This window comes from Dermacentor variabilis, chromosome 1 (assembly GCF_050947875.1).
Source record: "Dermacentor variabilis isolate Ectoservices chromosome 1, ASM5094787v1, whole genome shotgun sequence".
In the NCBI taxonomy this organism is placed as follows: domain Eukaryota; kingdom Metazoa; phylum Arthropoda; class Arachnida; order Ixodida; family Ixodidae; genus Dermacentor; species Dermacentor variabilis.
Window position 1 is genome coordinate 66,228,802 of NC_134568.1, and position 12,118 is coordinate 66,240,919.

The 12,118-nt window shown below is 43.5% G+C and overlaps 1 protein-coding gene across 3 annotated transcripts in view; it reads right to left on the reverse strand.

Moving 5' to 3' along the window:
- Dora (zinc finger SWIM domain-containing dorado) overlaps window positions 1-12,118 on the reverse strand; it is a 219,791-nt gene that overhangs the window by 185,537 nt on the left and 22,136 nt on the right. For all 3 annotated transcript variants that reach the window (XR_012827326.1, XM_075688469.1, XM_075688478.1), the window contains exons 2-6: window positions 9,988-10,147; window positions 8,735-8,829; window positions 7,824-7,999; window positions 554-661; window positions 388-469 (exon numbers count right to left, since the gene is read on the reverse strand). Coding sequence is in view for 2 of the 3 variants with exons in the window: in XM_075688469.1 (XP_075544584.1) it covers window positions 388-469; window positions 554-661; window positions 7,824-7,999; window positions 8,735-8,829; window positions 9,988-10,147 (621 nt within the window). In the remaining variant the exon portion in view is untranslated. The remainder of the gene's footprint in view (window positions 1-387; window positions 470-553; window positions 662-7,823; window positions 8,000-8,734; window positions 8,830-9,987; window positions 10,148-12,118) is intronic.

Sequence of the window (12,118 nt, forward strand, 5' to 3'; positions counted from 1 at the left end):
TTGCCCTCTTGTGGCAGCGCAAGGTACCAGGGTGTAGTTTTACTACATTTGCGTAAAATTTCAAGCAAGATTCGTAAAAGCACAAGACTGCTTGAAATTTGTACATTTTACGGATAATTCGGAAGAGTTGGCAGGTATGCAAACTTGCAGTAGGCATGCCATAAAAATTTTTATTGTCCATAGCAATACTTGACACAATTGAAAATAGTAGGTCTACTCGCACATACCTAGGCTACTTACGGGATCCTCGTAATTTGCCAGTAGAGTTCGGCATGACACAAACTAGCACCACAGCTCTAATTTTTCTAGAATAATACTACAAATGCTGCTCACTAACCAAGCGGTTAAGATGAAAACAACAAAGAAAAGCACCAACAACAGTATTACCTGGTGCTCCCCGCAACGTGTTGATGGCAGTCTTCTGACTGGAAAGCAGCTCATCCAGTAACCGCTGGGCAGTGGGAAGGATCTACAATCAAACAGTTGGAAGGTGTGAGACAGCCTACCCTGTAATACTTTTTGATGAATGAGTATAGTTCACATGAGCAGTTACCTGTTGTGGGAGCTCGCTGATAAGATACTGAGCAAATTTTTGAAGCTGATCGCGATGAAGCCTTGATAAAGATTCCGATACCGGTGCTCTCAGGCAAACTTGGTTTGGCTGCAAAGTTTCACACAATCACTATGAAACTGTCGTCCTAATATAATGTGGTTGACTAATAGCTTTATTGTACACAACTCACAATTCACTTACATCCTATAAGGTGCATTCTCTACAAAGCAATAATAACTGATTAGAATTTCTTTCTAAACAATAAAAGAGCACTGTAACCTGAAACATACAACTGACAAGTCAGGTTACATATGTCCAGTGGTGGCCCAGCCAGTTTACAATTTGGAGCAATTTTTGGAGCAGGAAAAATGTCATTCTGGAGCAGTTTAAAAGCAGCCACACCAGCATTATAGGGCAGGTTCAAAGCAGAAAAATTTGTCTTTTTGGAATACTAGGTGTAGTTTAGCAGTAATTTGTAGCCATTTGGCAAAACTTGTTATTACTGTGCAGTCACTAAGTGCTGCTCAAAAGTGAAGCAAGACACAAAGCCAAAAGCAACCAATTAAGCTTGCCTTCCCACGGACAGAATACCATGCACAATATGTTGCAAGCATTCTTACTTGGGTAGACAAGGAACCTAATTTTGTAAACAATTCAATAACATTTAGTAGGCTAACAAGAACAAAGATATGCGCCTGGGTGCAAGACAGAAATAAAATTACAAATGAGCTAGAACAATTTGCGCCGTCAGGCACAAGACAAAAAGTGATGGCAAATGTCTTATGTGCATACAAAATGACGTGTGCTTTGATATGCTTTACCGCACAAGACAAAATGAGTATTACACCCAGTAACAATGCTAGAAGCTTGACAAGAGACTGCATCTATGAATGGTGCCGAGACGAGATGCTTCCGTACAATGTTCGTACCATCCCATACACTCGTTTTTGCTGTGAGGTGGTTTGTTGGCTACCCATGTGCCCCTCTGCGAATAGATACAAGTTGATTCGGCGTAAAACAGTAACTTTTGTCACAGATACCCAATCAACCTTTCGAAGCACTATCAATTAGGCCTAATGGCCAAGGCAGTGTGTCGTGACAAAAATTGGCTCTTGGCCAATGTGACCGGAGAGCTTTCCACAAGCTGTTGCAGAAAGCTTGCCGTTAATAAGCTTGTATGAGTGGCTAACAGCTGATCAGTTTCGAGATCAGGCATATGTGTTTTTGATAACCGTTGAAGCCAGCAACTACTGCAATTGCACATAGAAGTTTGCTGTTTAACAGAAAATTTCGAACTGCAATCTGAAAATTCTGAACTGCAATCTGTGTACATGAACACACGTATGCAATACGACCTGCATGTCTTCCAGTGGCTAATCAGTTTTATATCTTCACACAGAGGCACTGCTTTCGTCGCCGTTCCTTTTGTAAGCATTGGGTATAAGAATTGTTTCAATTGTAGTTGATGACCTGGATGGCCCTTGATCCAAGACAGGCATGCCTCATAATCAGATTGTGCTTTTGCCGAAAAAAAAAAACTAAAGAAATAAATAAATAAAAAAAAAAGTCCCAAAAAGAACTGAGTGCAGCGGTAAGGCTGCGTGCACTGCATTGACCTCAGCCGAGTATTTCACCAAATATGCGAAAAATAGAGGAACAGATAACCGAGTCACAAACTGCAAAATTATTTGAAATTTCACAAATCGATCCGTATCGATGAGCACAGCCAACGTCTGATCTTTCAGACTCCCTAGGGTCCACGAAAACGTCAGAAAAATGAATGCATGCCTTTTACTGCCCCCAGGGATCAAATTGCCAAAATAGCTCTGAAAGCCTGCCAGTACACTTAATATGCATAACGGTGCTCGTACTGTAACAGGAGATGGTGGGTGCCCCCCCCCCCCCCATGCGCTTACAATTAAGGAATACATACTGTGTCCGGTGACAATCGCATCTTGCCACTTTCGGTATGCTTCACCGAATTACTTCATGTAGGCTTCACCGCCTAACACTTTTGTATTGAGATGAAGCTGACTTTTGTAAACCGGCGTTACGTAATGCGTTGTGCTTACCGAGCTTCGAAGCAAGCTCGGAAAAGCGGAGTCAGCGCCATTGCTAACAGCGGCGAATAGCTTTAATGAAAAACACTGCACCGAACAGCAAGAAGTTTGGTAACGAACGTCAAAGTAGCTAGGCCTAGCGTTGCCGTGGTGGTGGCTAAGGCTGCCAGCGGATCTGCGTGCGAGAGCGCCTCTTCAAGGCGGCAAGATACTCAAAATTCTGGCGGTACTGGCTTCGATCAACGCCGTCTCAGACCTGTGGTGATGGCAAAAAGTCCAGAAAATCGGACAGCGAATGGGTCTTGCATCTGAAATTTTAGACATTCCTATTAATTGAATATGCGGTATGGTGGCAGTGCTGTGAAGGAGTCCAAATTATCGGGCATGTACGAAAAATCGGGAGTCCGGAAAATTGGTCATTGTCTATAGTTGCGTAACCCTACTGAAAACATTGCATTGGCGTGAAAACTAAAAAATAGCGCACTTTTGTACAATTGGCGCAAATGGCACTTGAGCAGGTGCAGCCAGGAGCAGGCAAGTTGAATTACAGTAAAAGCTCGTTAATTCGCACCTCGTTAATTCGAATTTTCGAATAATTCGAACTAATCGGCACGGTCCGGCCATGCTCCATAGAGCCCCATGTATTGAAAAGCTCGTTAATTCGAATGCTAATCCGGTCCGCCACGGATAATTCGAACTGCGCGCCGCCGTAGCCAGCTTGCAGTCTCTGCTGTTAAGCGACAGATGGCGCGACATACACTATCATCATCGAGTGTTTTTAGGGGGCAGCACTTGCGTTTATTCGCAAATGCTCTGCCGCATCGTCATGGACAGCAGGATACGCAGTGCATTCGGCGACAACCGCGAGACCGGCCATTCTCTCCGTCGCCTATGCGATCAGAACGTCGAAGCCTAAAAGTGCGCCGTTGCTCGCTTTTGTTCTGTACGCGTCCGTCGCAGACTGACACTGCTCGCGTGCCGCGATGTCGTCACGTGGAAAGTATCGTGCCAAAACGTTGAAGGATAAATTAGAAATTCTGCGGGAAGTTGATGCAGGGAAACTGAGCAAGAACGAAATTGCAAAGAAGCACGATATACCGAAAAGCACGCTGACGACATACATCCGGAATAAGAGGACGATTGAGGACTCTTACGAGGCTGAAACTTTCGGCAAGGATCGGAAAAGGCTTCGGACAGCTAAGCACCCGGACCTGGAGGCAGCGTTGCTCACATGGATCAAGGAAAAACGGAGCCAGGATATCCCATTGAGTGGCCCCATTATCGTAGCGAAAGCGGCTGATTTCGCGCAACGTCTGAACGTCTCCGACTTCGCCGCTTCGGACGGATGGTTTCACCGCTTCAGAGACAGGCATGACCTCGTTTTCCGCAGTGTGTGCGGCGAAGCCAAAGCCGTAGACGCAGAAACCTGCACCGTGTGGCGGAATGGTGCGCTACTAGACCATCTGAACAGGTACGCACCATCCGATATTTTCAATGCCGACGAGACCGCCTTGTTTTTTAAACTCTTACCGGACAAAACGATCACGTACAAGGGGGACGTGTGCGCAGGCGGCAAGCGCAGCAAAGAGCGCGTGACGGTGTTGCTCGGGGCGAACATGACTGGAACAGAGAAGCTCCCCCTGTTTGTGATAGGGAAGTCACAGAAACCTCGATGTTTTAAGAACATCCGCACGCTGCCGGCCGACTACGCAGCAAATAAGAAGGCCTAGATGACGGGCGAGCTTTTCAAGCAGTGGCTGAGGAAACTCGACCGAAAATTTGAGCTTGCCAAGAGGCAGATTCTCCTCCTCGTCGACAACTGCTCGGCGCACAAGGTGGAAATAGAATTGAGAGCCATTGAGCTCGTTTTTCTTCCGGCTAACACCACCGCGGCTCTTCAGCCTATGGATCAGGGCGTTATAAGGAATTTGAAAAGTTTTTATAGACGTCACATTCTTGAGAAGTTGCTCCTGTGCTCCGATAATGAGAAAAGCTATACCGTAACTCTGCTCACAGCCCTGCACATGCTTGTGCGTGCCTGGAATCAGGTAACCACAGAAACCATTGCAAATTGTTTCCGCCACTGTGGTTTCGGAGCCCTTAACGCAGACGCTAATGAAGTTGAAGAGGACGTCCGCGCTCCGCTTCATGTACGGGAGGTGCTCTGCGATACGGACTTCAGCGACTACGTGAATGTCGACAGCTGCGCCGCGGTCTGCGGTGCCGTGACCGATGATGAAATCATCGCCCAAGTCATCGGCGAAGACGAAGAACCGGCCGTGGACGATGACGACGCGAATGATGAAGATGATGATGTTGGTGAAACACCGGTACGACCTTCGTTGGCACAGGTGATGGACGGACTGAATCACGCCCGTCTTTTCTTCAGTTTTGAAGAAGGCGAAGACGATGCTTTTCGGCTCATTCGAGCTCTGGAAGATAAAGCGACAGCGATCGCTTTCAGAGGAAAAAAGCAAAAAACCATTACGGACTTTTTTTCCAAATAAAAGTACCCAGAGTTGCTGTACTTTTTTTTTTTTTGTCATCAGATGTGGCCTTTTCTTTATCACTTTCGTTAGTTCGAATTTCGGTTAATTCGAACTCGTTAAGTGTCCCCGTGAAATTCGAATTAACGAGCTTTTACTGTATAGCAAAATGACTCAAATGCCGCAGCTGGACCACCACTGTATGCCATATGCAAGAGAAGACTAACAGAACTATGTAAAATATTGAAAATCTTAAATACAACTCTATAAGAGGAAAATTACATTAAATACCAACAGATAGTAATACATAGTACCAATGGTAAACTACAGCCAGAAAAAAAAAAAAAAATTGAAATGCCTCAAGCAAGTTAATTATTGTTTTTATGGCACAAGGGCCAGTTCTGGCCAAGGAGCACCATAACCAGTGAAAAAAGTGATGCATGACCACTCTTGATGGATTTGATAAAACTTAATGGATAAAGCATTTTTAGTTTGCTTGATACAGCATTATATTACTGTCTGAAGACTTGAGTAAATGAGCACAAACTAAATTTAGCACAAAAAACAATAAGTGAGGAGATGTTACAAAGCTGTTTTAGCCAAGCTTGATAACTTGATATAATTAGGAATGCTATTATCAAACTGCACATTTACAAGTGCAAAAATGAAATGAATGCCAGCTGTCTACACATAGAATTTTGTCTAACAATGTAAACTTGAGGCACAGATTTTTCTTCGCAGAGCTCACAGACTTGTCTCTAAGTGAATAAAAATCAAATCTGAACAGTTCTGCTATAATCTAGTCAAATACCGCATTTATTCGAATCTAGGCCGATAGTCTTTTCCAAATAATCACATACAAAACTCTAGGGTCGGCTTAGATTCAAAGATTTTAAAGAACGTGCCAGTTTGTAATTGAAAATGATATATATGGTCCATAGCTAGCGGCATCTATAAAGGTCAGTATCACAGCCGCTACTAGCCGGACCAGTAGCCAACTGAAGTACACGAGCGATGTCGTCGCTTTGACTTGTGTCGTATCGGAGCTGGTTCTATGGTATCGGCGTGTGGCGTGCCGTTATCGTAATCGCACACTTTAGTGCCGTTTTCACAAGTTGCGCTAGCCACAAAGGCATAGTAAGCCAGGCGGCATCGATGAGAAAAACGTCCGTCGTTGGAAGGGGCAACGGAAGATGCTTTTGCGTGTGCGGCAACGAGGAGATGACAGCGATAAGGAAGATAAGCATGCAATAACAGAGAGGAGCTGTTCACTAACATCGCGTTGCGTTTCGACGCATGTGATGCCGCACTGTCTGCGCATGCATGGGCGTGCGGACGCAAGCGTATCTGTTGTCTGGGCTATAGGGATGAGGCTAACGGTGGTGACAACGTAGAGTGAGCTCGGCATAACGTAGAGCGAGCTCGGCATCTTCATATTAAATCAATGCTGCTATCATTTTGTGAACGCTGTCCTCATTTTGTTTGTTCAGCCCACATTCGAGGAAAGTTTTTTTTTTATTTCCTGGCTTCGGACATTCAGGGGTCGGCTTAGAATCGGAGCCGGCCTAGATTTGAGTAAATATGGTAAAATGAATTAGTGCCGAGATGAGTGTCTACAGGGTTATCTGGGAGAACCTTTTTAATGAAAATCCACTTATACCATAGTTTCAGAAAGCATTACATTGCATCAATTTATTGAGCTGATGGTCATCGATGCCAATGCATACTGTATAGGATTGTTTTAGCATGCACGTTTTCTGCATTCCCTAATGGTACATATTAATAAGGCTCTACTGCATTATGAGAAATACTGTACAAGCACTGCATAAACGTTTATGATTATGAAGAATATGGTGCTTAATAGGAACGACAATTCATTTGAAACTTGCACTTAAACTATGTAACAGTTACGCAAAACCAGAATCTGGTGTCGATTTTCTGTGGCATCACGCATCATTATGACAATGCCCCATTCACATTATTAACAGTACTATACCAAGTCAGCTGTAAAAGTCTACACACCTCCCATGTCACTGCTTTAACCTTTTCTGTGTTGACTATTTGAAATTTTATTGCTCAGCAGTTTAGATTTAATATTGCCTGATAAAATCTGTATTTTTACAATGGAGGTAATGGAGTCCATTGCAGACAGGAGGAATACCACTTTACTAGGCAGGTAGGAAATTAGAATGCGAAATCCACAGTGTACCACTCCATCCCCATTTCAAGCTTGTAATAAAAATGCAACACTGAACTCGGGTTTATTTCCAATAAGAACTTTCAACAGGAAACACCTATTGCTTTCACTGATGCCTCACAACTATTCCTTTAACATGTACACTGGGTCTCCCCTGATGACTCCAGCTTGCACAATTTTGCACAAAAAAGCAAGAGCAAGACATGTCCAGAGCATGTAGAGGGTTAGGACAACACAAACAGCCTTCATCATAGTTCACCTAGACCCGCCTTAAGCACCTATTTGCATTGCCTGTGTCTGATTCTCTACATTTCTGGATGAGGTGCCTTGAATGTACTAACTGAAGGCATTTTCCTTACAAAGCATGCAATGACTGCTGCTTACACCTTGCATTTGTTAAAATTGAGCTGCTAGAGATATCTTCTTCATTGTTCAGCCACTATATAACAATGGCTATACAGTATTAACACTCCCACGAATACACACTGTTGCACGAGGATAACAAAGAGGCAAAATGCTGCGTTAACCTGGTGAATCCTGTGCAAGCAGACGGCCACCACGTGGGAGCACCAAGAGGCTACACTGTTGCAAGTGCAGTTGCATGATGTGATGCGACAACGGTCAAACGTCACAGCCACATTGTACGACCCCTTGGACACAGGCAAGCTCTGAGGAGGATGCACCGTAGCACTCAAGTGGAAACCTGTTTATTGAAAGGGTAGAAATAAACTTATCGAGACACTCACAGCCTGCAGTTTTTCACGCAGCATTTAAGTCACCACAAAATGTTATTTCTCAATTGTTGAATGCTAAATGTAGGCAGCACGCAATATTTAATGCCTAGCATGCTTTAACAAGCACCTCAATCGAGGTACACAAGCACTTTTACATTCAGCTCCCATTAAAGAGCACTCCTGTTGGCGAGGGATCGAACTATCAACTTTGTGTTACAGAAACTTATTGAGACATTGACAGCCTGCAGTTTTTCACGCAGCATTTAAGTCAGCACAAAATGTTATTTCTCAATTGTTGAATGCTAAATGTAGGCACCACGCAATATTTAATGCCTAGCATGCTTTAACAAGCACCTAAATCGAGGTACACAAGCACTTTTGCATTCAGCTCCCATTAAAGAGCTTTTCGTTGCCTTAGCCTTAAAGTGGTGCTCTCCTCTTTGAAACTCTTCTGGACTTCCATTGGCAAGGCAAGAGTAAAGTGTTGAAAAGAAAAGAAGGCATTAGATTGTTACAGTCACTGAGCCCCTGTAGCACAGAGCAATTAGATCAAATCATGATGTTCACAAACAGCACCAGGATGTTACAGGCAAGTGTGTCCTGGCCACTGCAACAAAGTTTGTCACATTCTTAGTAATAGATTTTAAAAAGGAAGAACCTCTTCCCGCCCACACACACACACACACACATAAAAATGCACGCACCAATCTGAAGAAGGTCTTTCGTTGCCTTAGCCTTAAAGAGGTGCTCTCCTCTTTGAAACTCTTCTGGACTTCCATTGGCAAGGCAAGAGTAAAGTCTTGAAAAGAAAAGAAAACCTCTGTCAGTCATACCAATGCACGTAACCTGAATCTGACAAATGGGCAAAAGAAAAAATGCAGCTTAGCCACATGCAGAGGAAAGCAGTACAAATGATGCAGTTACTTTTAAATATTTCGTGCAATCCACTAAGTTCATTCCAGACAAAAGAAACACGTAAGAATGTTTAGCATTTCTCCCAATATCCACAACATCTGGACATTGACAAACAAGGATAAAAGGTAGTGCACATTTGCTCAATAATCAGGTTGCCTGTAAAAGACAGACAGCTGATGAGTGCATCTCAGCAAATTATGGAAAAAAATTCAAATTTTAGACCACCAGACTAAGCTGCTCAGAACTAGGGGGAATTCTGCATAATTAGTTTAAACCACACCTTTATTTCACATACTCTCAAGCACCTAGCACTCAAGCACCACTAGGCTGTCACATGAGTACAAATCACAGTAGGAGCTGTAGTAAAGGTGGATTTGTTGTCACTAGTAGAAAAATACTTCAGCACAAAAACACTACTAAAATTAATGTTTTTTGAACACACTTTCCATTGTTATGAAAGCTTATACTAATACTTGACACTATCATCCCATTAATGGGCGCACAGCCTTTGAAGCAGGTTGTGATACAGAACTTGCTACCATATTTTATTTGAATGTCTTGAGCACACAGCTACAAGTGGGTAAAGATGTTCTTAAGATATTGTTTCTGGCACAATAGATAAAGTGCTGGGTGCTACATGTCCATACTGCTCCATTCCTGTGATGGAAGCAGATGCATACCACCTAATATGGACATGTACTGGTTTAAAATCTGACCGCTCGCGTCTCCTACTGCAAGCCGGCCTCCACTACAGTGTGACAACCAGCTATGACCCCGCTGGATACATGACAACAGATACCACAAAACACTGCTTCAATTCATACACAACACAGGCCTCACAGCACACATATAATACACATATACACACCAAGAATTATGCCTTAAGGGCAAGTCTTTATCACAATAAAAAATAAAAAATAAAGAAGTGAGTATTTTCTGCAATGAGTTGCTTCATGTGCTTCATAAAGCTGGGTGCTGCCAATTTCAGTGCCTTTAAAAATTAACACACATAGTTTCGCAAGCAAGTTTTTATTCCCATTACCTGATGTCTTCTTCGTTCTCAGGGAAACTCCAAAAAGCAATGCGCAGTTGTAGCTGTTCTGGGACTGGTGGGTACACATGCTCAACCACTTCAAAAGGAATGTGTGCAGCAACCTCCCTAGCTGCAAGCTCCACTAAGGGCAACACCAGGCCTCCTTCGGCTGTAAAAGAACACAGTAGTACACTATTAGGTTTCCAACCAGATTCTGAACAGCGGTGGGAATCCCCAAAGTCATATTGTAGCAGTCTGGAGCATGCAAATTTTAAATCAAGGCATTATTATAATTAAGTACAGTAACAGTAGCAAAACCTCACATTCTGCAGCACTAAGAAAGTGTCGAAGAGCAGACAGAGGCATTTTTCATACTATTTTTGTATTAGGTGCTGGCCAAGTGAGTGCATAAGTTTTCTTGTGTAGAAACTAGGGTTAGTGGACATCATAATGGTTGATTCAAAAGCATTTCTAGGTAACGTGACAGCACCGACTAGCTCAAACCAAGATTCCACAGGTGACTGACTTCACTTTGCCGCTCACTAGAAGCACCTAGATATCTGGAGTTCACATTGAGCAATTGGATGTAAGCCCCCTAAATAAGCTTAAGGAAGCGACATTCCTCCTCTCATGGGCTCTCCTCTTCAGAGGCCCTTCATGGCATGCACCTTCGCTCGCTCCTCTTCCTTTTCTTTTTCTTTTTGATCGTGGTGATCGTGCTGTGCAGCAGTAATCATAATAATAATAATATTTGGGGTTTTACGTGCCAAAACCACTTTCTGATTATGAGGCACGCCGTAGTGGAGGACTCCGGTAATTTTGACCACCTGGGGTTCTTTAACGTGCGCCTAAATCTAAGCACACGGGTGTTTTCGCATTTCGCCCCCATCGAAATGCGGCCGCCGTGGCCGGGATTCGATCCCGCGACCTCGTGCTCAGCAGCCCAACACCATAGCCACTGAGCAACCACGGCGGGTGAGCAGCAGTAATCAGGATCATGAGACTGTGCACTGCGGTCATGAGCAACTGCCATGGCACCAGCACGAGTTAAAACCAAAACGCAAGAAAACAAATGGCGTGACAGGCTGTGTGCAGAGGCTTGGGCACTGCCTGTCACGCTCGAGCGGCTAGATAAAAGAATGCCGCTACCTTCAGGTTTATTAAGGGGGCTTAATTAGGTGTGGCTGTTCGTGCCCACTGGTGGCCAGAATATGAAAATTACTTTTACACTCCCCTCCCCCCAAAAGAATAACTAAACACCCTGCACCATGCAGCCACAGCGGCCAAAGATGTTCTGGCGCAGCATGGTGCAATTTCGGCTATTTTCCCACTTTCGTCGTAATTTAGCAGACCAATTTGCTGAAGTATCGAAATGGCACAACTGGCACAGGATTCCCACCCTTGTTATTTCATTATATGTTATTTTCTCTTTTTTTCCTTTGGAGAGAAAGGGGGGGGGGGTGCATACACCGGTGCAAACTTGTATATAACAAATTACAAGTAAGTAATTCCTTGTAATCAATTAAGCTTTTCATAACTCTGTAATTTAAAAATTACTTTGTTTCCTCACTGTAATCCTCCCTGTAAGTTCACTGTAATCCAATTACTTTTTTTCAGTAACCATTTACACGTAATCAGTTACATTTTACAAAAAATTATGAGGTTTTACATGCCAAAACCACTTTCTGATTATGAGGCATGGTTACATTTTTGATGAAACAAGCTCTGACCGGCAACACAGCTTGCAAGACTTAAATTGGCTGGAATTAAAGAGCCTAAGGTGATTAATTCATGTTCATGGGTTACCTCCTACCCACAATCAGCAACCTTCAGCTATGCCTTGATCACCTGAACATGGCAGGCTTGCAGGTAAGCACATTTCTCTTGGAAGTTCGACTTGTGAGCTTTTCTCTTATAAATTTTTCTCCCTCTCTTCTGGAAGTGCTTATAGGCGGCCTTCATAGTCGGTAGGAGCTGCTGCTCAATTCTTCTTCACTTAGCGGTACATGACTTCTCTAGTATATAGACTTTTTTGGTTGTTAAACGCGTGTTTCTACCTGTTTGGTATTACTCGACACATATACACCTATTTTTGTGATGGTAATACTTGAGTATTTCTAAGGCTGAATCATATGCAGTT